The sequence below is a fragment of the Euwallacea fornicatus genome, chromosome 15, assembly GCF_040115645.1.
Source record: "Euwallacea fornicatus isolate EFF26 chromosome 15, ASM4011564v1, whole genome shotgun sequence".
Classification (NCBI taxonomy): Eukaryota; Metazoa; Arthropoda; class Insecta; order Coleoptera; family Curculionidae; genus Euwallacea; species Euwallacea fornicatus.
The window spans coordinates 316,073-342,432 of NC_089555.1; the positions used below are offsets into that span (position 1 = coordinate 316,073).

At 35.7% G+C, this 26,360-nt stretch overlaps 5 protein-coding genes across 5 annotated transcripts; 3 read left to right on the top strand and 2 right to left on the bottom strand.

Moving 5' to 3' along the window:
- The first annotated feature begins 1,678 nt into the window (after nucleotides 1–1,678).
- Nucleotides 1,679–5,734, top strand: LOC136343593 (homeobox protein MOX-2-like). Its single transcript, XM_066290406.1, has 3 exons — nucleotides 1,679–1,940; nucleotides 5,279–5,439; nucleotides 5,496–5,734. The coding sequence occupies exons 1-3, from the start codon at nucleotides 1,679–1,681 to the stop codon at nucleotides 5,586–5,588; spliced, it is 516 nt and encodes a 171-aa protein (XP_066146503.1). The 3' UTR covers nucleotides 5,589–5,734.
- Nucleotides 5,735–7,076: 1,342 nt separating this feature from the next.
- LOC136343703 (uncharacterized) lies at nucleotides 7,077–8,922 on the bottom strand. The gene is made up of 4 exons (XM_066290596.1): nucleotides 8,402–8,922; nucleotides 8,146–8,265; nucleotides 7,808–8,090; nucleotides 7,077–7,753 (listed from the first exon to the last, which is right to left on the bottom strand). The coding sequence occupies exons 1-4, from the start codon at nucleotides 8,489–8,491 to the stop codon at nucleotides 7,098–7,100; spliced, it is 1,149 nt and encodes a 382-aa protein (XP_066146693.1). The 5' UTR covers nucleotides 8,492–8,922; the 3' UTR covers nucleotides 7,077–7,097.
- Nucleotides 8,923–9,723: 801 nt separating this feature from the next.
- Aldh (Aldehyde dehydrogenase) lies at nucleotides 9,724–12,626 on the top strand. Its single transcript, XM_066290595.1, has 9 exons — nucleotides 9,724–10,309; nucleotides 10,364–10,478; nucleotides 10,533–10,663; nucleotides 10,872–11,118; nucleotides 11,339–11,490; nucleotides 11,544–11,727; nucleotides 11,783–12,084; nucleotides 12,138–12,339; nucleotides 12,392–12,626. Exons 1-9 carry the CDS (start codon nucleotides 10,187–10,189, stop codon nucleotides 12,493–12,495), a joined length of 1,560 nt encoding a protein of 519 aa, XP_066146692.1. The 5' UTR covers nucleotides 9,724–10,186; the 3' UTR covers nucleotides 12,496–12,626.
- Nucleotides 12,627–13,599: 973 nt separating this feature from the next.
- Nucleotides 13,600–15,443, bottom strand: LOC136343575 (protein SLC31A2-like). The gene is made up of 4 exons (XM_066290375.1): nucleotides 15,149–15,443; nucleotides 14,584–14,727; nucleotides 14,304–14,527; nucleotides 13,600–14,085 (listed from the first exon to the last, which is right to left on the bottom strand). Exons 1-4 carry the CDS (start codon nucleotides 15,283–15,285, stop codon nucleotides 13,940–13,942), a joined length of 651 nt encoding a protein of 216 aa, XP_066146472.1. The 5' UTR covers nucleotides 15,286–15,443; the 3' UTR covers nucleotides 13,600–13,939.
- Nucleotides 15,444–15,979: 536 nt separating this feature from the next.
- Nucleotides 15,980–25,581, top strand: LOC136343554 (uncharacterized). Its single transcript, XM_066290338.1, has 4 exons — nucleotides 15,980–16,253; nucleotides 23,816–23,992; nucleotides 24,437–24,671; nucleotides 25,221–25,581. The coding sequence occupies exons 1-4, from the start codon at nucleotides 16,202–16,204 to the stop codon at nucleotides 25,333–25,335; spliced, it is 579 nt and encodes a 192-aa protein (XP_066146435.1). The 5' UTR covers nucleotides 15,980–16,201; the 3' UTR covers nucleotides 25,336–25,581.
- The last annotated feature ends 779 nt before the right edge of the window (nucleotides 25,582–26,360 follow it).

Genomic DNA, 26,360 nt, shown 5'->3' on the forward strand with positions numbered 1-26,360 from the left:
GTGGGGTTCTGCAGTCTTCAACCTCTTTCTGAACCTTTCGTTCTTTGTGGTCCTTTGAGAGCCAAATCTGATAACCGTACAGAAGAACCTTAGAAGCACTGAACGCCAATAAATAATGCACTTTTTACAGTCAAAAAATGTCTAAAACTCCTGATAACGCAAAAACGAATGCGAAAATATAATTGAATAGCTCATCGGTTTCACATGGCAAAAATTATTTTAATCATACCATTTTCACGGGGTGTTTTCTTTTCTATGTCACTCACCATACAGGGTGTTTCAGAAAGTTTGTTCCAAACTTAGGAAGTTTTTAGGGGACATGGCGGTGAATAATTTTTGCAATGAAATCCTTAGTCAAAAGCAAACCCTTTTGGCTTCAGAGTTATTTTGTACATTTATTCAAAAACATAATTCTGACATCAACAGGCTTTGATATTTCATTCATCTTTATTGAAGATAATGCAAAAAAATTATTATAAAAGTTCAAAATGAAGACCTCTAACCTAGTTACATAAGTTGGTTCTATGAATCGTTGAATCTCTCGTCTGTTGTAAGGTGTGGGAATCTTACTGCACAAGAAGAGAGGCTACCATCACTCTTCTCAACAGTTCCTCGTGAGTAGTTACAGAAGTTTCATGCACCAACGACTTGGTCTAACCGCCGAGGAAAAAATCAAACGGACTTAAATCTGGACTTCGCGCTGGCCTCCTGACGGGTTCGCCTCTTCTGGTCCATCGCCCATAAAAATTTGGATTTAGATGATCTTGCACAGTGCAAGCAAAATTTACACCGTCATGTTGGAACTTCATTCTATCCTGTATATCCGTAGGACCGTGTGCTTTGTCCAACAGCTCCAAAAGTCAGGAGACAAAAATATGTTTACTTTGTTCGTTTTTATTTTATTCACTTAACTTGAATATGGAAGCTTTTTGGACAGAAATGACTCCGACGCCGAAAGGATACAGGATGCAAAAATTATTTACCGCAACGTCCCCTAGGAAATCCTTAAGGTTCTCACCGCCTGTTTGGAACACCCTATGTAACGATTAAAATGACCATACCTGGCATGGCTGAAAGAACCGTAAGGCACGGGCACTCAACTTGCAAGACATGCAAATCAACTACTGATCTACATGTTTTGTGTTGGAATTGCTTTATTTAATTTTACGACCACGGTATAATATTTCCTGTGCGAGTGACAGGAAATGTTACACGTACCATAACTAAGTTAGCCCTAAGGTTATCGCCTAACACGAAATTTGCGATCAGCCTAATTAAAATATCCGTTCGTTTCAATGGGTGAAAATTGCCATTAGAGAGGAAATTTATTAGGCCATTAACGCCAGGCGCCACCTCTAAAAAGCGCATGGGATGTTTTGGCTCTCAGGACCCTCAGGACCCACAAAAAATCTGTTTTGCCAATTAAACAATCACTACATGGGTGGGAAAATGCGTGAGGAGCTCGAAAGCTCCAATAAGACACTCTCGTTCTCCTTGCCGCATCCACCCACCACAATTTCGAAACAGCGATTGGTCCACTGGAAAGATCCCTATCATCTCCAGAAGCTAATTAGGTGACATCCTGTGTCGAAGGATCTCCCAAATCTCGGTCCCTCTAATTGCTTTAACAAATTTTTGCTTAGTTGCCTTCAATTAGTAGACGCGTGTGTTGCGGAAGATGAGCCTGTTCTCTTACGAAATCAAGATGGAACTTGACTCTCCCCTTTGCGAGCAAAACGGCCACCAACACCGTGCAGACTACGAACCTTATTCGGCGAACGAGTATGTCTACCTTCAGTCTGGAGATTTTTACAGTTGCCAAAGTTACTGGAACGTGCAGGAACACTGTTGGTGCAACAGCGACGGGGTGGTCCAGCTAAATTGTGAAGTTGAAAAGGCAGTTTCTGCACATATCCTCGACGAGGATGCTGCGATATGTGGTAAGAATTGAACAAAGTTCAGTCCTCAGGGACCACCCAAAGGGAGTGGGCGTGGCTTGTAAGCAACTTAATCCCTCATGATTAAGCTTGAAACGGCATATCTGACCCATTTACCTCGATATTCTGGATCCTACTGCATAATGTTTACGGGGCCATTAAATCCTTTATTGTTAGGTGGTTTAATTTATGAATAGTGCAAGCACACCCAGAGTGCCTTCTGCAATCTTTTCCACTAAAAATAAAATTAATGTCAACGAAGGGTAAATAATAGGCGTTTGTCACGCAAGGAGAAAGTGTTCAAGCATTGAAAGGCTTTGGGATATTCTGGTCAAGGGGTGGACAATGGATATTTATGCTCCCCCCAAAAAAAGGATAGTGGAGAGTAGAACTGCACGTGTGTCACGGTTATTGTTATGTAGTTACTCCAAAAGTGCTTTTCGTAAAAACGACACCCGCAATTCTCTAGAAGCCATGAGCGCGCTGCTCGTAAAATTTGTAATAAAACCCAATGAATAATTTTTTATGCTGTTCCAACGTTCAGCTACGCTACTGTCGTTTTGGCCAAACTGAGAAGTGTGTTACTGCGGAAGTCATAAGCGCATTTTCCTCTGCCTTTCAACAAAGTTACTCAGCGATGTTTATGCTAAACCACCTAATTTTTAGCATTTTTTAACGTAGCAAGATACATTACTGCCTTATTTCAAGAATCGTTCAGGCTTTCTCTATTTTCCTTAATCCAACAATTGTCTATTTTCGCAAGATTTAGAGGCGTACTGATTTCCCCCAAAGGAGTCAAATCACGAAGTTTGTATTCTATTGTACAGAGTGTTCCAAAATTAATACGCAATAATTTATCAGCGTATTTTGCGCCGAAATATCGAACGTGTCAAAATTGATTACAGGAATCTATTCGGGTTAAATAAAGATGGTGGTATGAACGTACGTCTTGGTGTTGGTCATTTGTTACAATCCTGGCACAATCAGAGGCGTGGCAATACGTATGCAGAGGACTCCAAATCCGAAGTGCTATCGTTGCTATCTCTTAAACGGTAAAAGATACAGGCTCGGTTAAATAAGAAAAAATGTGTCAAATATAATACTTTTTTTAAAACTGAAAGCAATGTTGCCAAACGATTTTTAGTTTCCAAATTATTATGGAAGAACTAAAATTTGACATATATAATTTTCCAAATAAAGGGAAAAACTAAAAGTTTTTCAGTAGGGTATTTGAAAAAAGAAAAAATTAATTTTCTAATGTCCAGAAACCAGTAAATTTGTAAGCTTTAAATATTGGTTGGTTTTTAACACAATGAAGACTTGAGATTTTTAAATACGAACCTGTATATTTATTGCCAAACTTTTAAAAATTTTAAGTAATCTCTATAATTATGTATAATATGTACAATTTTTTGACGTTTTAGTTTAGTAGTAAATTCATTTTTTTCTCAATAATCTAAACCGGTCCTGGAGCTCTAAATAAAAAATAGAATTATTATGTTGCTCAAAAATGTCACGAAAAGAAATAAATTATCAATCGGACTAGAAGGTAATCAATAATAAATTAGTAATAATAGACTTTTAATTCAGAATTGAAATTGAAGTAAATTATGAAAAGCGGAAAAATAACATTCCAATAAGTATCAATAATTGCTTACATCTATTATTAAATTATAAAATATTATTAAAACTTTTAGTTTGCGATTTATTTAGAAAAGTATATTTGGATAAATTTTTGTTTTCCTGTAATAACTTGAAAACTAAAAATAATGTGGCAACATTGTTTTCAGATCTTAAAAGAGTATAAAATTTGGATTTTTTTTCTAATTTAACCGACCACATGACTCCAGCCGTTTAAAAGATAGCAGTGATAACATATCGGTTTTGGAACACTCTGTATGTTAAGAATTTCACGATATTTCGTTTAATTATAAACAGTTTCCTCAATTTTGATTTTATTTTTCTGAAGTTCGGTTCATTAATTAATAGTTCTTCATCTCCTGATTTTTTTGACTTACCTTTGTTACACCAGCTTTTTTTATTTCAATCCAAAAACATAATATTTTTGAGACGCCACTGATCATATTTTTCTGTTGACCTTGAATTTATTTGATGCGTACGATTCGTACATATAACACACATGCAAAGATCCAAACTAGAAACTATACACGACAAAAAGGTCATTGAATATAGGGTCGAAAACGCTCCGTTATCAAGACACGGGGTGTTCAAATCTGTGTGACAACCTACAAGGTTACATTTTTTGTTTGTTCAGTTTTCATTGCTTCAGTATTCATAGACGTGCGGCCCCGTGATCTCAGAAGGTGCTATAATTATCATAATGAATAATTCGTCAGATTTTGTTACCTGTTACCTCTACATGGGATGTAAATTCAAACCCACAGGCTGCGATTTACTACGACTCCATACAGGGTACTTGGGATACATAGAGCGAACATGAAATTGGTGATTGATAATCGAAAAATAAGCCCTTCTGTATGCTCGTGGTAATTAAAGTTTGTGTCAAGGCACTGTTGGCTAGTAATTTTTTGGGAAGCCGAGTATAATAACAGGTCACGTTTAAAGCTGTGAATGTTGAAGTTTAAGAGATTTTTGGGAATAAGAAATCAAACAATGTCGCTTTATCAAATTTTTTTCATGCAAAGCTCAAATAAAGCTATCCATAGAAAAAAGTCACATATATTTAAATCTGGTGATCGCGGTGGCCAGTGCAGAGGGTTGTTATTTCCACGACTTAGATTTGGAAACTATTGGTTTAAATATTCTTGAACATCCATATTAAAATGCGGAGGCGCGCCATCGTGCATAAATACATTTCGAGGCGTAATTGCAAAAGCAAATCTTCCAGAAGCTCAGGTAGCGTATTTTATAAGAAAAACAAATAAGTTGCGACATTGAAACGATTAGGTAAAATAACTGGACCAACCAGACATCGCCCAACAATACCTGGTCACACATTTATTTTAAACTTTCTACAGGTTATTGGATTTTGATCAACACATTCATTACGGTGCATCTCAACCTCCTTTGCATGCGACATTTTCAAGTGTGAGAAACATCTGTTTCCGAAAATTTCAAATTCCTTCATTTGTTGTTTTTACAAGCAACTAATTTATGTGCTTTCGGCATCCTTAGAAAAATACTTGGGGAAGAAATTCGATACGACCTTTATGGCGTCGAAAGCGCATAAATTATACCTACCGCTCCTTTTTTCATCATTTTATGGATCGTTCACACAACCGCATAACAATAACCGAAAACATATCTATAATAAACTCAATAAAATTTACGAAATTATAACAGTTATGTTTTTCCTGTAGATAACAAAGACCGAACCAGCGAGAATAAGCCTAGAAAAGAAAGAACTGCGTTCACCAAGAGGCAAATACGGGAGTTAGAAAAGGAATTCATCAGATCCAACTACTTGACGAGACTGCGGAGGTATGAAATAGCTGTAGCTTTGGATCTCACCGAGAGACAGGTATAGGAACAGTATTTTAATACTCCTTAATTTTAATTTAAAAAGTTTATTTGCAGGTTAAAGTGTGGTTCCAGAACCGAAGAATGAAATGGAAAAGGACAAAACTTGCGGAAAACAGGCATTTAAGGCCCACTTTTAAGGAAAATTAAGACAATTTCTATTAACTAAAAGAATGTGCTTCCTAACCATTATGATTCGTATAGTAAAAAAAATCTATAAATCTGGCTAAAATGACGAAGGTCAATTGTCATAATGTTCTGCTTACGTACATTATAGAAATTTTATAGGTATTATCTATTAAAATGTTTTAATAATAAATAAATTACTGACACCCCTCTCCTCACCCCAAATAAGAAAATAATGTTTTTCTTATGTATGAAATAAAATTTTACACACTAGTAGGGATTGTCTAAAAAATACTATACTCGGCTAGTTTTAGCCAAGAATAGCGTACAAGTCCACTAACCCAAAAACCTCTCTACCACCAATTTTCACGTCATCTACAGGCTAGAAGATAGTATTAATTACAGTTTTCTTTCCACATCATTTTACAGTTTTCTACGTTCAAACCGCACGCCATCTACAGGTTAGGGGACCGTATTAATTACAGTTTTCTTTCTACATCATTTTACAGTTTTCTACTTTGAATCCGCGCGCCATCTACAGGTCAGGGGACAGTATTAATTACAGTTTTCTTTCTACATCATTTTACAGTTTTCTACGTTAAACCGCACGCCATCTACAGGTCAGGGGACTGTATTTATTACAGTTTTCTTCCCTCATCATTTTACAGTTTTCTACGTTCAAACCGCACGCCATCTACAGGTTAGGGGACCGTATTAATTACAGTTTTCTTTCTACATCATTTTACAGTTTTCTACTTTGAATCCGCGCGCCATCTACAGGTCAGGGGACAGTATTAATTACAGTTTTCTTTCTACATCATTTTACAGTTTTCTACTTTGAATCCGCGCGCCATCTACAGGTCAGGGGACTGTATCAATTACAGGTTTTCATCTCCCGTCATTGTACAGATTTCTGCTTTTAATTTCTGCATACCTGGCTCCCATAACACAACAGGCGTAGTCGTCTCAAAAAGGAATACCCCTGCTGTTTTTTCCACACCAACCGGGACATAGGCACAACTCGAAGACATCTTTAAGAGAATTAATAATTAATAAAAAAATAATAAACTTTTTTATAGTCACCGCGGCCCTCTTTGCTATCGATTCAGACAGATTCCAGGCGAAATCAAGCCTTAGGAGTACTAATTTTCTTTTCACTTCAGAGCTTAAGCCAGATATGGGCATATGACTACGTGCTGATGCCAAATCAAAATACACCGAAGTTTTTTCTCGTGCTTGAGGCATATCTCTCAAGGACAGTACCAACACGGAAAGGATTATTGAGGATCAACGAGATTTTTAGTGGGTTAGCAATCTTGGTAGCGAGTCCCACACGCCTCTTCAAACAAGATCGGAAGGGTCTTTTGAAGATATTTCTCGTTAAAAAAAAAGAAAAAAAAAGCCCAACAACCCCTACTTGTGTGCGAGTCTTTAAATACAAAATTAAAATAAAAGTAGTGGACAATCTGCCACAAACGTATGGAACTTATTTAATAAAATAAGACACAATACTAATTTATAAACATTTATTATTTATTTTTTTTGCTTGCTCTTTTTGCCTGACACAAAGTTAATAAGAGGATGTTCCTTCATTTGCACTAGATCCTTAGAGATTTTCTTAATGATACTGCTATCCAGCTTCACAGACGATTTTTTCTTTTTGAGGATTCCTCCTCGCAAGACAGTGTGTTCTTTTTTAGCTTTCGTACATCCTTTTGTTGGCATTTCATCTGTTTTTCCCGGGTTATTAGCAAGTAAACTATCAATTGAGCTTAAAGGTTTACTTGAAAAGCCAAAGGGCGTTTTAGGTAGGTTAACTACAGCTGAGGACGTTTTTTTTGATGCAGTGTTGCAATTCTTAGTGGTGTTTTTTAATGCGGGATCTGATACATTGTTTTTTGAGTTATGGTTCATTTTCAAATCTTGAAGTTTGGTTTTCTTCAAAATTTCATTACTTGCATTCACAGGGATTAAATTGCATTTAATGCCTAAGCCCTTAAGTTGTTCAATTTTAGAGTTCAGCTTCTTTAAGGTCTTCCTTGTTTTGCGTTCAACAATTTTCTTAAGTTGAACTTTGTTTTTGGAAAATTTTTGTTTTCCTTGTCTGGTTTTTACAGAGGTATGAGCCAAAGTGCTGCTCTTACCATGAAAAAGACCCTTGGGTCTTTTTTCATATGGCACATATTCAACTATAAAAAAAATTACAATAATTGTTTATACAGAAGTTTCAATAGATAAATTACCAACAATCCTCTTCTGGAACATAATATAATTGTTCATAGTATCTGCAGCAATTTTGGCAACTTCTGGGTTTTGGAATTCAACATAACCATATCCCTTGCTTCTGCCACTTACCCTTGATCTGCACAATTTCATATTGGTCACTTTACCAAACTGCTTAAAGTATTTTGCCATTTCTTCTTCATAGAAACCATGAGGAATGTGTCCAATGTAGATTAAACCCCGTGATTCTGACAATTTTTTCTTTGGTTCCTTACGATTGGTTTCTACTGTAAGAGTACCTTTCTGAAATAAAAAGAAATATAAGTTTTGCTTTTATGGTTTACTGTTTATTATTTACCTTCAGGGCGTTTTTAATCTTTTTAGTTTGCTTGAAAACTTTTCTTTGCTCGGTTTTTTTCAGGGAGATTGTGTCAGCATGGAAGGGTTTTTTAAGTTTGGTTGTGGTCTGGGAATTTGCCTAAAAAATTAAAGTGAATGTGTAGAGTTGGAATAAACTTTTTGAAATCATATTTATTTGGATGTAATGTAATAGAAAAATTGCTTGTAAAGTACAATGTATTCGCAGAAAAGAATTTTAGGAAGTATGTGCTCACTGCTAATTCCAGGTGTTTAGTCTGATTAGGTGGCTGTTTGTCCTTTTTTATATCCACATTTAATTTCTTTGATTTTCTTGTTTTATGCATTATTTACTACTACAAATGTATTAATAAAACTGAAAAAAAAGGATATTCAAATAACTTTGCAAATTTAAAATAATTTATTTCTCTAAAATGAACACGAACATAAAAACACGTGCTGAACTGTCAATGACGTCAAACATCAAGCACATGACGTTCCCAATCATAAAGTAAACTTTTTTACTGTGGTTCTTTATCATGCCGCTGTGTGACGTTACACAACACAACGTGGAGGGTTACTAATAAATAAATTGGAAAGAATTCTTGATATTATGGTGAAGAATAATTATCGTAATAATTAGTTGAAAGATAAGATGCATTAAGGCTTGCAGTAAAACTTGTACAAAAGGTAAAGGAGGACCTGAAAGTGGGTGTGAGTGACGTAGCTGAACTAGGTGAACTGATTCCTATAAAACTAGCTCCTTATCTCACACGAAATCTGCACAAAGCTGAACACGCATTTACCTCAAGTAGGCAGGTATCTAAGACAATAGACTGCGTTAATGTGGGTAAATTAGTGACATTAATTTTGTAATTTTTCCGTCTTCTACAAATATTCTATAAAATCAATAGCTGTATAGAGACATTAGTGCCAGTTGAGATAGAACATATTGGCTAACCACTGGAAACAGCGGACACCAGTTTGATCAGATACATAAAGAAAAATTGTCTTAAGAATACAAGTAGCGAGAAGGAGCTTCCTGTAAAAGTGTAAAGCAACTTGAAGAGATCATGCTAACAAGTACTACATAAAAAAGGGAAAAATCACAATAAGGAACAAACTTTTACATAAACTGATCGAATGTTACTTGCGTGACACGAGGTCATCATAATTCAGACACATGAAATAATTTTTTTGTAGTTATAGCATGGACTTCGCTGAGTTCCCAGAAATTGGAATTATTTTTATGAATGAACACAAATATTGACATAAACGCATGTGTAAACTACTAATGATGCCAAACATTTGAAAATCATGATCAGCTCCCTAGATAGCAAGTTAAAAAAAAGTAATTCCCGTTGTCATCCACAGATGGCTACAGTTAGTGTTTTGAATAAATTTCCTTTAAGGGACTTCATTTAAATTAAAAACCGTAGTAAATTCAGGTAGAATCCGATGAATATCAACAAGCAAATCTCATTATATATTAAAATAATCTAGTGATGATACTTATTACGATAGAGAAAAATTACCGGCATTCATAAAATTAACAATACGTGATCCTGCAACGCCATGCGCCGTCGTCATTTGTTGACGTTCTAATCTGACTAATTTTTTAATTTTTGCGTTGTTCACTTAAAAAAAATTATATTCCGCAAATAGCTCGACTTACTCGGCTCTGGCGGCAATAATCTGAGTAGTAAACGCAGTGGTCAGTCTACATTCAGCACTTACTGCGGCGCTATTTGTTAGTTCAGCTTTCAACTTCCAGGAAGAAGAGTACGACCTCTCTTTCAATAAATAATCTGTGATAAGTGATAGTTCGGTTTGCACGCGAAAGCTGAACGTTTGATGCTGTGCCGTTACATTTTTAGTATTTCAAGATAGCACCTGTACCGGCGTTTAAAAAACAGAATTTAATGTATTTTTAGCCATTTTTTGATCATAACTAAGTGCTTTGTATTCAATTAGTTGAAGAGACATTTCAAGGTTTCATACACTCCAAACTGAACTATTGAATACTACTTAAAATTAACAAAATGAGGTTCCTGCACAGCTCTAAAAATGCTGTTTTAAAATTAAGGGGAATTAACCATAGTGCCAAACTTTCAACTGCAGCCCAGGGAAAACCAGACCCTGCACCTAGCGTACTTTACTCAGGGGTAAGAGTTTGCTGCTGAACCCTTAAATTCTTCATGTTTCTTTTGTCCATGCAGCTCTTCATTAACAATGAGTGGCACAAATCCACCTCAGGACAAACATTCCCTACTATTAACCCTGCAAATGGCCAAATTATTGCAGAGGTACAAAGGGGAGGAAAGGCAGATATAGGTAAAAGTCCCTACATTTTCATTAATAGTTCAAATTCATAAGGATTTAATGCAGATAAGGCTGTGGCAGCTGCCAATGAGGCATTCCGTTTTGGTTCTCCCTGGAGAACTCTGGACGCGTCAGAAAGGGGCCATCTCTTGTACAAATTGGCCGACTTAATTGAGAGGGATGCTTCATATTTGGCTGTAAGTTTTTGACATAATAACATATTGCCAGAATGGCAGAGTTCTCACCTTAGCTGCTTGAACAAATAAAGATAATACAGGCTATTTTTAATTTTAAATGATGGTGAATTTATTCTTGTTTTGCATGAACTATCAATAAAAACAAGACATTGTTTATATACACTTGCAAGATAACTGTAACGTATTTTTTCTCTTTTACCTCTATCAGAGCTTGGAGACTCTAAATAATGGCAAGCCTTTTAATCACTCTTTTCCTGTGGATTTGAAATTGGCCATTAAAGCTTTCCGCTATATGGCTGGTTGGGCAGACAAAGACCATGGCCAAACTCTCCCTTTTGATGGCAATTACATAGCTTATACTAGACATGAACCCGTAGGGATTTGTGGTCAAATTACACCTTGGAATTTTCCTTTGTTAATGACCTCCTGGAAGCTTGCTCCTGCACTTGCAATGGGTAATCTAACTCGCTATAATAATTTGTTCTGCTTGTCTATTTTTCTGCAATTACTATTAAATAATTGCAATTGTGCAAATTGTTATTTGGTTAAAATGATAACATGAAATTTGCCAGTCAATTAATTTCTCTTTAATTTGATTTCTGGGTTTTTGCGGAAATTATACTACTTTCAAAGTTGGTAAAAATTCACTCTAAGCAATTTACTTCTGTTAATCAGGTAACACGGTGGTTCTAAAACCTGCAGAACAAACACCTTTAACCTCCCTTTACATTGGAGAGTTATGTAAAGAGGCAGGTTTCCCACCTGGCGTTGTTAATATTGTGCCTGGATTTGGAGATGCCGGTGCTGCTTTAGTGGGCAATCAAGACGTAATGTCAAGTCAAATCTTTGAATTTTATAATAGCTTAAGGTCGACATTTAGGTAGACAAAATTGCTTTTACCGGATCCACAGAAATAGGAAAACTGATTCAACAAAATTCCGGAGTGGGAAATTTGAAGCGTGTTACCTTAGAATTGGGAGGCAAAAGCCCCAACATCATCTTAGGCGATGTGGATATTGAAAAGGCCGTAGAAGCCGCCCATTCAGCCGTTTACTTTAATCAAGGTAGACTTAAACTTTTAATTTACAAATGTGCTTTAGGTGATGTTTTTTTGTTTAGGTCAAGTGTGCTGCGCTGGATCACGGACTTTCATACAAGAATCCATCTATGATGAATTCGTAGAAAGATCTATTGAAAGAGCAAAAAAGCGAAGAGTTGGAGATCCCTTCCACCCCGACACCGAACAAGGGCCTCAGATTGACGAGGAGCAGTTCAACAAAATTTTGAGCCTCATCAAAGAGGGAGTGGCGCAAGGGGCCAAGTTGGTACATGGAGGAAAAAGACATGGTACTGAAGGGTACTTCGTACAGCCTACTGTATTTGCTGACGTAGAGGACCATCATATTGTAGCCAGGGAGGAGGTAAGAAATCAATATATGTAGCTATAAGCATAAAATTATTGTTTTTTTGGTAGATTTTCGGCCCCGTACAACAGCTAATGAAGTTCAAGGATTTAGACGAAATCATCGTTCGTGCCAACACAAGCAATTACGGCCTGGCCTCGGCTGTATTTTCGAAAGATATTGATAAAATCAACTACTTGATTCAAGGTCTTAAAGCCGGCACAGTTTGGGTGAATTGTTATAATACGTTTTCGGCCCAGGCTCCGTTTGGAGGTACGTTTTTATTATCAAATTTAGATCTCAGTTTCAAAGTCTCTGATTTTAGGATTCAAAGATTCAGGACATGGAAGGGAATTGGGTCAATACGGAATTAAGCAGTACACTGAAGTTAAAACCGTGATTACATCTGTTTTACAGAAGAACTCGTAAATATCAAATAATACAAATGCATTTTTATGTTATACATAACAAGTTAGATTGTAATTAAAATTATGAACTTATTATTGCTTTCTATGTTTTTTAAGATTGTTAAATTTGGCTTAATAAACGATTTCCAGTTATATCTAATTGTTTTAATCGGGAAAATACAAAAAATGTTGCTCCTTTATGTGGTTATTTACACTACATATTTTGCGTTCTCGTCTCGTTTATCATATTGTCTGATGTGTGTGAGTCAATATGTATACTAATTCTAATCTTCCTTGAGATAAAAAAAATGTGTTTGGCTGGATATAGGGGTACTAGCAATATATTTTCTGCTTCAACACATCGTTCAATCTAGACGTATCGAGTGGGCAATGACTTTGAAATTTCGCCCTTTTATCTTTGTACACGTGGAGATATGTTTTTCGTTGACCGTCATTAAGACAGCTCCGAAATTAGATTTTCAAAAATATGTTTCACTAATATTTCTGACCGGATAGCCAAATACAATTTGGAGATTTAGTATCTTAAACCGAGGTAATAGCATATCGAATATGTGACTGTCGTTATTCGTCAGTAATGTAAATATTTTCTAAGAATTAAATGCTCTTTCAAGAAGTAGGTATACCTATAATCACTCTTTAAAAAAGCCAACTAATATCACTAATTTTAGAACTTTTTTTTTGTTGCAACAATTCCTAGGTGAAACGTTTTTATCATTTAGAAAGTAAAAACATATGTTAGATTAGTGATTCTTAAAAAAAATCGTGTAGCATGGCCTTGTATTACGCAATTTTTGAAAAATAATATACACCCTTCATAACATATGCCTGTAAGTTCAGGGAGGCCAATTGCAAAGAGTTTTCTTAATAAAATATTTAATAATTTTATAAGTTTTTATTAACATCTTTGCATCAACAAATTATTAAAATTATACCTAATATATCAATTATATTTCTTGATGGAATGGTGACCGATAAATTTAATTTTTTAAAAACTGTCTTTAAAATTAGTTGCTACTTTTATTGCCATTCTGATTTATGTAAAAGATCGATCGACCCTTGGTATAGTGTTGGGGAACCCTATACATTCATAAAAGAAAACTAACCATTTATTTACAAAATTCATAAAATATATATATTATTTAAAACTCCTATACCAAATCGTATAATCTTTTCCTATAAGTATATCTGAAACAACACCAAACTTTGGCAAAACAAGTGATATGTAACAATTATTACCAGTTATCTATAAATCTTTTCTGTTCATCTGAATAGACTATAAGTAAAACTTTGGTTACCTAAACCTTTAACATATAAGGCACTTTTATCTTTAAAAATATAAGGTTGCACAAAGAAATTTACAATTTTACTAACAAGTGCTGCAATAATAATAGGAACATCTTTATCAGTTTGAGTACCATGTAATGAGAGGACTAAAAACAAAACAATTAATGGCACTCCCTATGAACATTGACTGTTGTAATAGTCTTGGTTACTCTATTCTCATCACTACAGTTTTGTGAAATTTCTTCATGTGATGTTGAAGGACTTTCATGAGGTGGTGTAGATTGTGATGGTTCCCCATTAAATGTATCTATTAATAATAAATGAAATTGATAAAAACCTCTCTAATGATAAGAAATCTTTCTATTAATCATAGAAAAATGTAAGGAAGTTCACATTTTAGGAACATGAAGAACTGAAATCAGAAAAGGATATCATATTTCTGGGAAATCCCAGGTCTAGCAATGATGGCTTTTTTTACAAATTAACATAAAAATTAAGGATATAAATACTGCTATAGCAACTCACCAGTTTCTCCACAAATCTGAGTGCAATAAGCCTCCCTGATTATGTGGCAGTTTTCCAGATTTATTTTCATAAATTTCTGACCAAATATAAAATAACCTAAACCCCCACCTATAACGGCAGAGATGAGAAGCCATGTATCATAGAGCATGACTGAAAGCATAATAATATATCCAAGCACTTGCAGAAGGATCCATAGGGAGACTTCTGATCCAAATAGAAAAGCTCTATAATTGAAAACCATGCTGTTTGTTTCTTGTGTGTAAAATAGTTCTATAAATACCTATCATAGAGAGTAATGCTCAAAGAGTCTTTGTTATCCGTGATTGTCTGAGATAGCAATGTGGCACTTTCAGTTGGACATAGCATTTTTATTTGCTTGGCCCTTATTCTCAATTCTCTTTGTTTACACTTTGTTTGCACATACCTGAAAATAATAATAAAACCATACTTATGGAATAATCTAAACGTGCTGACCAAAGTCTTGATAATACAGTGAAACACAAACAATTCACTATTAAGGCATTTAACAGCAAACCAATGAATTATGCTTATCACATTGTTTGAATGTAATAATGTAGATTTTTTTAATAAGTAAAATAAATTTTATTTCAGTTATTTGACAATTGATTCATATGTGCAATTTCCTTTTTTGATGTTTTAGGGCATTAAAGGGACTAATAAGACTTTGAACAGTTATACTTTACTTGCCCCTAGAGTCCGAGATTGCTCCAAATTGATAGTTTTAAGGAAAAAAGGTCAGTTTAATTAACAGACTTTTGGGGCTCCTGATATGTTTCAACGACTATCATATTTTGAAGAATGCTAAAATACTATTTTATCTTTACCTTAAAAACTCAAAAAAGAAAGAGAGACATCCTACAAAGATGCAAATAACCACCAATCCTCCAGTACTCTTCACATCAATGCCTTTTATTAGGAACACACCCAGATCGACTCCAAAATAGAAATAATTGTGGTTCATTGTGTCCGTTTATTCGAGTGCCAAGTTATTGGTACTTTATCTCGCAATAATTGCGAATTCCATTATAATGCAAAACAGTTTTTCTTCAATATTTTTCGCAATCAACTTCTGAAAAATTTCACTTTTCACAATATTTATAAAAATAAAAAACAGCTGATATTGATAGGTGTTGTCAAAGTCAGATATTGCTGTCAATCAAAGATGCAGAGGTGACAATATTGTTAGATATATGAAAATTGCAATTTATATGACTAAATTTTGCTGATACGTGGCAGGATTGGCACAATTGTCCCTAATACATGAAAATTGACTTTTTGCTAAAAGTAAATAAAAATTTTGAGTATTACATTTTAATTATTGAATAATCAATATTATCGATTGGTAACTAAATAATTACAATTTCTCATCTACTATTTAATTTGAATAAGAATTCCGAAAGGGAAACAATATTGGATCATTTATATAAATTGTTCACTGCACAGTGGAATCCAGCAGAATGTGAATTTACATACAGATCGACACTTCCATCATTCCTCGTAATCGTTCTACATATATTATAATAATAAAACAATAAGTAATTAATTTTATTGGACTGGTTGGTACCCGCAAGGTGGATTTACAGCGTATGTCTACAAGCACAAGCATAAAAACTGAAGAATCACGAATCGCGTTCTCCCTTCTCTGAAGAATTAATTCATGTTTCTGTTACTGTTTTCCAACGTCGTGCCAGTACCTATTTTACAAGATGCGAAGGTACTGCTGACCGTTTTAAGCCGAACTTTCCAATTATCGGCGGCGAACATTTAATTTTTTTTCATGTGAAAGTTTAAATCAGGTTCTGCACGTGCTTTAAAGTTGCGTTTCTTGTTTACATTACGTCGTAGGTTCTTCTGTGATTTATTTTCCTACACACAAAATGCTCTTCAGGACACTACATTTGGTGATTTTTGGATACGTTTTGGTTTCTGGTAAGTTATTGTTGACATTTTGGCGAATGACATTTGCATTGATAAATTCAACGTCCAAAAAATAGTTCCAAACGAATAATGAATTAAACAGTATAACGCATAGTGATACGCCTATAGTGTGACATTATAAAAATCATACATTTTTTTTTGTCATTTAGGCATAATGGAAGTGCTGAAAAAGCCGCATTGCATTGATACAGAAAACTTGTTAAGCGATTTAAATATGGGTTAAGGTTGCCAGTGGGTTCGTGCAAAATCGACGGCCAAATCTACATCAGACATGGTTTATTGTTACCTAAAGAGCAATTGCAGAAAACATAATATTATTGTTTACCATTTTGAATAGGTACCTACCTTGAATAACCTTTCAAAGCACGAAGATGCTCAATTGTGTTGAATGTCAAAAGAACAAATTGTGCCTATTTAACCAAGTTTACATGAATCTGCACATTTCTACCAATGTTTTTGGACATGTTAATTTTATTAGTGATACGTAAGATTTTACATTAAGAGATCTTCATTAGCGCTTTCCACAGAAGAGGCGTCTTTTGATCACTTTGTTAAAAAATTAATAAAATTGATGGCTCCGATATTAATAATGAAGGCGACATCATTTGTATATCAGCAACGGTCCCACACACGTTGCTATATCATTTCAATAATTAATCTCAAGATATCTCAATTAGATAGGAGGATCTTTTATGTGCATACTGGTTAAGAGATCTATCTTCTGCCTACTAAGCTTTATTGTTGAGTGTGACATTAATTTTAATAAAAATTTTACATGCTTAAATGCACAGAAAATGAATAATTATCTTTTATGGCGGATGTGAATTGTTATTTGCTCAATCGATCACGATTAATCAACTTGGTGTGAGGCGAGCCTGAAAACAATTAATTTTTTCGCTTAAAGCGAAACGTTTCGTCATCTCACCTACAGGCAACGTTTAATGGGAGGAATCATCCATTTTCGTATTCTATGCAATGACATCATAATTCCAGTTACAAAGAAGAATAAGAGTCAGTCACTATATCATGAAGAGAACTCAGTGATATAGATTTCAGTTAACTTGCGCTGGATCCTTCGCCATTTTGTTCAGACGACTTCATGCGTTTTCGTTCCATTAAATACAAAATGTGTCTCTCCAGATTATCAAGATTAATGCCCTTATAAACCAACCAAAAATTGTTTTAAGGATATTACACATTTCCATTTTTGCACACGAAATTTTAGCATAAAGAAAGCCCTTTTGCATCAATAGCGTTGATTGACGCTTCGAAATGGTAATAATAAATTTATTTATGTGAGAATGGATGCTTTGTATTTGTTGCCCACAAACATATCGTGTCAAGGTAAATGATATCCAACCGCAAATATGCATCAAAGGGTAAAGCCAAAAAAATCATGTCATAAGTTTATTGTTTCGTTACAAAACTGGTGGGTATATGAAACCTATACGCGTACGTATATACATAATGACGAAAGCTATTGCGTTTATGGTTTATGTATTGATTAAATGTGTAATTAGATATCTATTCGAACGCATTAGTTTGGTGCTGGTGCGGTAACAACTGATAATATTCGCAACATCAATGCTTTGCATATATTAATGCCATAAATGCCTCAAGGATGGGGTTTCTGATAGATAATCTCATGTTCCTTAACACTAACTTTTACATGAATATTATTTAGTTTCAGATCTCGTGCATTTCTATTTAAAGTTACAAAGTTATATATTCTTGAAACTTCTTATCTGGTTCAACAATAACTACGGCAACTGCACTTCTTGTACTACTTACGCGAAAGTATGTAGCTTTCTAAAGAAGTTTTTCTTCTCTGGACAAGTTTTGATTATGAAAATGAATTGCATTGAATATCAACTTTGTTTAAATCATAATAGATGTGCTAACATGATTTGTCAACTGAGGACTTTCACTTATACACATCAATAACCGCTGGAAGACTTACGAATGTTCATAATTCTTTGGAATTAACTGAAATATCGATTATATCCTCCTCGGCGCCGACAATTGGCCGACAATGGGTCGACATTCGGCGAATATCAACTAAAAAACTTAATTCTTATAATAAAAAACCGCGTTCAAAATGTACTTAATCTGAAATTAAAATTTAAACTCATTCAAATCAATATTCACATGAATAATTAAGTTTCGTTGGATTATCATGAAGAGACTTAAACCGCCAACTGCAGCCATTCGCATTTTATCGCTAAATAGACTATTCGCAGACACAGGTACAGACAAATACAGGGTGTCCAAAATGATTAAAATATCCTCATTACTCGAAAACTATTTGACGTAATTCAATGAACTTCTACTGCCCTAATCGACGAATGTGGATTATAGCTTGCCCCCGGATGCTCTCTTTCAGGCCCTAATGTCATAAGAATAAAATTTGAAGAGCTTTTAATTTTGCGGGACTTTGAAAATCGCGAATATCAGTATTCTATATCTCGGGAATATTAAAAAAGAAAAGCAACCGGTCCGGTGTAGGCTGACAGCTCGTGGATGCGGTTAATTTGATCTGTATTTTTAATGCAATTGCTCTTTGGAGTCCCGAAATATCGAGGCTTCCACCGTCGTCAGCGACTGCGGACCTATCAGCCGATACCGATGCGATAATTGGTCGATTATCCTATCGTAAAAAAATCGTAGAGGATGGTTTCTGCCCCAGTTTTATTCATAAAAATAAAAAGGTGCTTCGTGCAATTTCTAGTAAAAAAAAACTAAATGCCGATGTTAAAGTGTTTACTTTGGCCGCAGGTGTGATTTCCGCGATCGGAGATCAGCGTTCCAGGCCTACGTGTACATGGATTTATGAGCCAATATGAACTTGTATAACTTGAATGTGCGAATTTAGAGTGAAATTTATTCAAACAAATTGTTTATGAACGAATTGTGAGTCAAATGAGCAGAGACATTCTCGACAGGGTGGTGACCCAAATGACGAACAATCCCTAAATCAAAAAACATTTTAAACAGTCTGGCAATGTGATATCGCTTTCACAGCTAGAAACCGAAAATTCTCTGGAAATCTTGCGTTTTTTTACTGGCTTCTCTAGTAATTCGTCAATATAATCAATTCCCCTTCGCAATTCAGCCATTTACCAGCAAATAGAATGACTCTCTCTCGCTCTCTCTCTATCTAATTTTTCTGAACGAATTCAAAATTAGCGGAGATAAGAGCCGCGTTGTACTGGCAACATCAATTTATTTTGAATCTATTTTCCATTAGTTTCGTTCGGAAATAGGTTAAGGCGCATAAATAAATTTTCCCATCAAGAAAGAGGAGTGTCGTTCACGTGGCCTAGCAAAGCAATTCCGGTCAAAATCCCCTTTTAATTAAATTTAACAACAAGGAGATGTGAAAGTCAAATTATGCAGATTTATTTTGTCCATGAAGTCGTGGGCGTAAACAAGGAGGTGAGAGGGTGACCCGATTCCACCCTCATAATTCATATTCGCCCAATTGAAAAATTTTCATTTTTCTTTCTCGTACGAAGGCAAATTGTGCAAAAATCAAGTGTTCTGGCCGGTTGTTTTTTGCACGTGTCCCCCTAAAAGGGTCTCTTTAAAAATATTTCTGGCTACGCCTATGCAGGATGCACTTCAATTACGGTCTGGAAATTTGAAAAACTCTGATCAACCACTGCAAACGAAAAGAGTTGAGGCCACCGTAGCAGGTTTCAGACCTGAGGCGGATATGTTTCAAATTTCAAATAACTTTAATCTCGTTCCAGAATTAAAATTTGTTCCAGATTGACGCTTTACACCGAAAGTTTTAAACTTCGGTTTACCTTATTGAAACTTTATAAAAAGTTCTTCCGATAGTTTGCCGTCTCTGTTGGCCAACCGCTGAACACTTAAAAACTTGTAATACTAATATATTTTAAAACTTCGCCCATCGCAGGTAAGTGCTACACAACCAATTTTCGTGGTTTTACTAGGTCAACCGTGAGATTTCGGTATTCATTGATTTCGCTAAAAGAAACTTAGGAAATGTCGTTTCTAGTGATGTAATCACCTCATCACTTCCCGGATAATAAATTGGTAAAGACCCAGTAGGAGATAATCGGTTTTGCTTCCCACGTGCACTTATCATCACACAATATATACTGACGTGTTTATTGTTATTCTCCGACCTCTGACACGGTACCTACCTTTCAAGTTTAAATCGAAATTTGAATATCAGATTAGCAGTTTACGGCATTCTCTTCCTCCTCCTTTTCCACGATCACCCTCGGTAAAACAGTATAGGTTCAATTATGGGCTGTTTGTGTGCTTTTGTCATTTGAAAGGGGCGATGTTCGTCGGAGTTTGAGAGCAAATTAAAATTCTCCCTGGGTAATATGACATAGATCTTGACACTCTCGAGGAAAATGCCTCTGTCCGCAATATAAAAAATGACGTTTTTTTGTCCAGTGCACGTGAGAACGTTCTTTACAAAAGGATTCCCCATGAAATATGTAAAATGTTGAGTTTTTTTATTAGGATTTCTCGACGGAATGGTGAATGCGCCGGGTCTCTGGCATTATGCAGCAACGATTCTTCCGACCATCTTAACGTTCGCTGCTCAAAATTCTCTAGATTTCCCCACAAGGAATTCAAACTATCCCATATACTCATGGCCTAGTTTCGACCCTTTTTACGATACACTTATAACGCTGCCAACATTCCTTGCACACACTTATTAAAATGGTAATTTCAGCTCAACAATTTTATCTGAGTTGCATTCCTCAGCCCATAGGCAGGTATTTATGCAGCACCTAATCGCTCATCTAATACCACAGAGGGTCTCTACATACGGCCGGTCTGTACCGATGTCGATCACATATTTGCATTGTTTATAACGTGAGTGGGTCGAACGACCGACATTGTGCAACTATTGCTATTATTAGTATCTGTATTGGTTTTGACACAAATCTAAATTAATACGGTAGCCCCCTTGTCCTGAAACGAGCAATGTTTACTAATTAATATATCAGGGGGTTGAATTGGGTTCGCTACGATTGCGTTGCACAACCCTGGTGTACAGTTGTTCCTGACCTGCATATAATGTAATTATTGCCTTTGATTTTCCAAGGTTCTACGTGGAATTATGCACAAGAGTGAAAATTGACAAGAAAATAAGAATGTCGCAATTGTGGCGATGACCGTCGCAAGTTGCAAAACTGTACCGAGTAACCCACACGGAGGTTGTTGAAAGACGCATTAGGATTGTCCATTTATTGTTATTGCCCACTCTCGTGATGTATTATATTGTTAATTGTTCTCGCATGGGCGTGTATCAAAAAACTGGCAAAAGACCCTTGGAAGGCAGTTTCGTTAATTATCTAATTAAACAATTTTAACGTTACCTAAAGCTCATAGTACATCTTGGGTGTATCTCGTACTGTGTTTTAATTGCGTTGTCAGAAACAACTGATGCTGGCTGGTCTGTTAAATTAAAATTCTTTCTAATAACGACTTACTAACAATTAATGTTATAATTAAAATACAGATTTTGTGGCAGTTGGAATTGTTAGAGAACAACCTTATATAGTTTATGAGTGTTAAAAATGCTCATTTTAGACTATTTAATCCTGTTTTTGAATATAATATGAAAGAACTTTTATAGTTGGTCGTAGTTTATGGAACAGATGGTGAATGGGTGATAACACTTTTGAACATCCGCAATTGGAGTTACTCTATAGTGGCAGTATATAATCTATCAGTGTTAAAAAATACCCACCTCCTTCTAACCCTCATTTCCCACATCGAAAGAATTTTCACAATTGGTTACAGTTTCTTGACCAGTCGGTGAAGGCGCTATCACACTTTTAAAGATCCCGTAGATAAAACGTAGTTTTTCCAGTCTAGTTAAGTTTAGGTGTGAACTTTCCCTGCAAAATCCACTAAATAACGTAATTTTTAGAAAGTACGAGCAGCCAACTACAAATGAGTAGTGCTGTCCGAAATATTGAATGAAGTTAAGCATTGTGTAACGTTATTAATGGACAAAAGCTCTCGTAAAATGAGGTGAACAAGAAAATTATTTCCGGAAACATTTCGTGTTGCAATGAGTAATATTGATCCAAAAGCGTCGCCAGGATTTTGTTTGATGGACCTAAAATCATCGTTTATTGAAATGTGAAATGATAGCGCATTTTCATTAGTTTGAATAAATTGTGCTGGTGTGATTGCCACTGCAAAACGTACTCGAAGGTGTTTAGAAGACGAGATAAGAAATTTGAGAATATATCAGTGTATAATGAATATGGCATAGTCCTGTATTACTTGAATGACCCTCGTAATTCTCGGACAGAAGCTGACTCAAGTAGTTCCAGTAACGGACAGTGGGAGAGGATTACTATCTCTCATGACAAAAATAATAATTTATTATAACAATACGTGTAATCATTTTAAATCTTTATTTTGGTAAACTGGAATTAATTCTGCGTGTTCTTCTGCTCTTTAGTTTCCACGCCTTTGGATTTAAGGCAATTTCATCTAAAATTATTCTGGACATAACATTGCCCTACAACTACTTTCATATATAATCCTCAGTGGCGGATCATCATTCATTGCGTATCGTACATATATGATTAACGTGTCCTCGATATATGATTTTATCCGCTTAATTGCTAAGCCAAACCTTTTAATTTCTGTAGAAATGAGATTTTTTCGGCCTTAAAATGTCAGTTTCAGCAACATGCCGTGGACCAAACCCCAAAAGCAACAAAATTCTTCCTAGAAAAGCAACAAGTCCAACATTACTAAGTCGAAAATTATGGGTTTTAGCTCGTAATAGTTGTAATATGACTTTAAACAATGAGAAAAAAAGCTTCTAGGCGAAGTGTTTTGCGTACTTGGGCGATTTATAGGTAGGCGTGTCTCTCAAACAGTTCTGAAATTTAGCTGCCTTAGATATTAATATTTGTTCGTGTATAATAAGCCTTTTAAATTTGAATGAAGAGGAAGTAATTCTTCTTGACAAAATGGTGCCCGAACTAATCGTGCAATTTGACGCGATCGTTTACTCAACTACAGACATTTCCATATAGAAAAAAAACTTGCGTTATTAGCGAAAGACCTTGTTCTGCGAAATTAATTTAGTATGAACTTTTTTAGTGTCATACATGTGCGAACAATGCCTTAGACTAGTCGCACTAATGAACGTTCTTGCGGACGGTCATTAGGCATGTCTCACGTAATTATTTTTTCCATTATTCCGAGATTAACACAAGGTAACACAAACTTATGACGAGGATTTAAATTATTTCGGTAACCGTAAGATCTGCTCTGAAATTCACATATGTTGCCTCTTGAAAAATTACGCAATTTAATTCGTTAACACTGCATAAAATCACATCGTGTACTTTCATTTTAATGCCTATAATTTTTTAGGGCAAATAATAGAAACTGGAATTGCGGAAACAAAGCGCCATCGTAAACATAAAGTGTTGCCATTGTATTATTTGTTCTGTGTGGCTATAAAATGTACAATTTCCACACAGAAGTAGTTGTTCTGTTATGGTTAATTTGACATGGCTTCATTTCAGATGGATTGGAACAAAAATCCAGGGTAAAGAGACCTCGCGCCACATCTTCAGACCCAGAAAACGACGTGGAGGACGACTTTGAGACGCGAAACAACGATCTGAGCACCAATTATGTACCACCGGGATTTCTCAGCCCTTCGGTTATAGAATATCTTGAATTGGGGAAATCCATTCCTGGTATGTATGCTGCATTCTAAATAACAGCAGACTGGAAAGTTAATCTTCTATTGTTATAATGTCGAATTACCTTCTGATGTATAAAGTTCGCGAGACATTAACTTTATATTACTTTGACCTTAGCCTTATAAATCTATATAATCGTATAAGGAGGAAAAGTAGTAACCTTAATAATGTTTTTTTTTCTTGCCACTTACAGCGATACTCTTACCTTGCTCCAAATACAACCATCAAGGTATTTTATATACCAGCATTTGCATCCACCATTTAATCAAGAGACACTTTATTGGCCTCTTTGCATTTCTGGTTATAATGGTGAATGCCCGCCTTAATAAAGACTTTGCTTTATTACAACAGCTAATATTGCTTATTAAATCTGTTTCTCCTTTATCGCTGATTAGTTCGTAATCGTAGCATTTAATCATGTTAATTATTACTTTTTAGGTCGACCCGGTACGGACTACCCGGTACTGGGCAAAGTACCATACACGAATTTCTATTGTGATGAGCAGCAGTATCCAGGATTTTACGCAGATCCAGAAACGAGGTGCCAGAGCTGGCATTATTGCGATATAGACGGAAGGCAAACTTCGTTTTTGTGCCCTAATGGAACCCAGTTTAGCCAACTTGTCTTTGTGTGCGATTGGTGGTTCAATGTTAGGTGCGATTTGAGCGAAAAGTAAGTTGGTACTGTGGTTTCTTTATAGTTATAATAGCCGTCAAAAAGATGTAATTCGAAGACGCAAAGCGTTGAAATATATGAATCAGTTGTGAGTTGCTTTCCCTTTAAAATAATCAGAGATTAACGTGCAGGTTTCCGAGATATCGGTTTTTCTTCATCGAACACCGGGCTTCAATATTTCGGAAATCCATACAGTGAGAGCGCATGAGCTATATACAGGGTGTTATAAATTCGAAACATTAACATTGCTATCTTCGTAATTATACGGTTCGGAGTTGACTAAAATAAAACACAGGTCCGCACTTTCATATTGAATAAGGCTGGGCACATCGGACTGGTTACTGGTATCACTTTTGATACTTTTAGGTGCTATATCTCAGAAATTTGTAACATGATTCGTGTAATAATGTCCCAAATTAATTGTCCTGATAAACTCGGAATCTTCAGAAATCGAAATATAATAACTCTCTTAGTTTTTGAGATACAAGGCGATTTTAATACCTACTTTTGAAATTAAAATTGATTCTTTCTGCTCCTCCATTTCAGATTATACGTGATAAACAGTCGATTATACGGCCGCCCCAAGTTGGATCCCGCAAAGCCACATCGAAGCATCACCAAACAGCTTTTGGAAGACATTTTCAATGATGAGGAACGCTGAATAACTCACCTGCCATTTTAGAATTCGTTCAAAGACTTAAGATCAAATTTGTACAAGTAGAGTGTAGGACGCCCTTCAGGTCAGGGTTTTAAGGAAAACGAAATTACTAGGACTTAAGACTTAACATAGAAGCGGGCTTAAGATGAGAAATTAGCTTTAGTAATAAAAGACGAGAGCCATATTTAATGTAATGTGGAGCCTTATGTTTTTGTAATATAACCAGTAATTGTTTGGAAAAAAATGTGTTTTCCTCGGCTGGAATATCTCGTGAAGTGGGGGCCGCCTGCCACTGATCAGTAGACAATTTGGACACGCCAATGAAACCAATCTCATCAACAACACGTAAAATAAACCTGAGACATAGCAAAAAGAGCGTTGCGATTACGAAAATTGAGAAAGTTTGAAAATACACGGAAAGTGCATCTCCAAGTGCGATTTTCCGAATGATCGCGCCCACAATTTTCCTATGCCGGATGCGTTTTCATTAATTCGGTTTGAGATGATCCTTATATACGCCTAATTTCCCCCGAGTAGCCGAGTTTGATGCAACCGACATTCCAGGTTTTGCATTAGAGATTAGTTTATTATTGTTGGTTGCTATTCCGATGAAATTTCCACTCGGAAAGGATTTTACGCCACCTGTGGATTAGCCAAGTCATTTCATTTCATTGGTTTATCGAGAAATTGTCTGCTCACTTTAGGAATTGAACTTCTAGATTGCATTTTCATTAAATGGGAGCGCAACTAGAGAAAACTTTCAAATACGCCTCTCCAACTCCAGCAATTGGCAACCACTTGTCTTCATCTGGACACGATTCGATTGGAATAGGCGGTAAAAAGACATTACCAGTAATAAATTTGCGGCGTCGAACAATTATCAGGCCTTAACGAGGTAAATAGCAGTCCGGGCCCGGAGTTATCCGCCCGGATTCCAGAGTAATTGAAACGGTCAACAACAGAAACCACCGTTCGGACTGTGAACTCAAATTACTTCCGCAGGTGAAAAACAGATCTCCAGTATTTGC

What these genes read in the sequence shown, in the direction of transcription:
- Aldh (XM_066290595.1), top strand. Translation starts at nt 10,187, where the DNA reads ATGAGGTTCCTGCACAGCTCTAAAAATGCTGTTTTAAAATTAAGGGGA. An exon ending in CTTTAGTGGGCAATCAAGAC is followed by an intron (nt 11,491 to 11,543) that starts GTAATGTCAAGT and finishes GTCGACATTTAG; the next exon opens with GTAGACAAAATTGCTTTTAC. An exon ending in ATATTGTAGCCAGGGAGGAG is followed by an intron (nt 12,085 to 12,137) that starts GTAAGAAATCAA and finishes TTTTTTTGGTAG; the next exon opens with ATTTTCGGCCCCGTACAACA.
- LOC136343593 (XM_066290406.1), top strand. Translation starts at nt 1,679, where the DNA reads ATGAGCCTGTTCTCTTACGAAATCAAGATGGAACTTGACTCTCCCCTT. An exon ending in CGAGGATGCTGCGATATGTG is followed by an intron (nt 1,941 to 5,278) that starts GTAAGAATTGAA and finishes TTTTTCCTGTAG; the next exon opens with ATAACAAAGACCGAACCAGC. An exon ending in TGGATCTCACCGAGAGACAG is followed by an intron (nt 5,440 to 5,495) that starts GTATAGGAACAG and finishes GTTTATTTGCAG; the next exon opens with GTTAAAGTGTGGTTCCAGAA.
- LOC136343554 (XM_066290338.1), top strand. Translation starts at nt 16,202, where the DNA reads ATGCTCTTCAGGACACTACATTTGGTGATTTTTGGATACGTTTTGGTT. An exon ending in TGGATACGTTTTGGTTTCTG is followed by an intron (nt 16,254 to 23,815) that starts GTAAGTTATTGT and finishes GCTTCATTTCAG; the next exon opens with ATGGATTGGAACAAAAATCC. An exon ending in ATTGGGGAAATCCATTCCTG is followed by an intron (nt 23,993 to 24,436) that starts GTATGTATGCTG and finishes ATTACTTTTTAG; the next exon opens with GTCGACCCGGTACGGACTAC.
- LOC136343703 (XM_066290596.1), bottom strand. Translation starts at nt 8,491, where the DNA reads ATGCATAAAACAAGAAAATCAAAGAAATTAAATGTGGATATAAAAAAG. An exon ending in CTAAACACCTGGAATTAGCA is followed by an intron (nt 8,266 to 8,401) that starts GTGAGCACATAC and finishes TTAATTTTTTAG; the next exon opens with GCAAATTCCCAGACCACAAC. An exon ending in GTTCCAGAAGAGGATTGTTG is followed by an intron (nt 7,754 to 7,807) that starts GTAATTTATCTA and finishes TTTTTTTTATAG; the next exon opens with TTGAATATGTGCCATATGAA.
- LOC136343575 (XM_066290375.1), bottom strand. Translation starts at nt 15,285, where the DNA reads ATGAACCACAATTATTTCTATTTTGGAGTCGATCTGGGTGTGTTCCTA. An exon ending in TTCTTTTTTGAGTTTTTAAG is followed by an intron (nt 14,728 to 15,148) that starts GTAAAGATAAAA and finishes TATTATTTTCAG; the next exon opens with GTATGTGCAAACAAAGTGTA. An exon ending in TCAGATTTGTGGAGAAACTG is followed by an intron (nt 14,086 to 14,303) that starts GTGAGTTGCTAT and finishes TATTATTAATAG; the next exon opens with ATACATTTAATGGGGAACCA.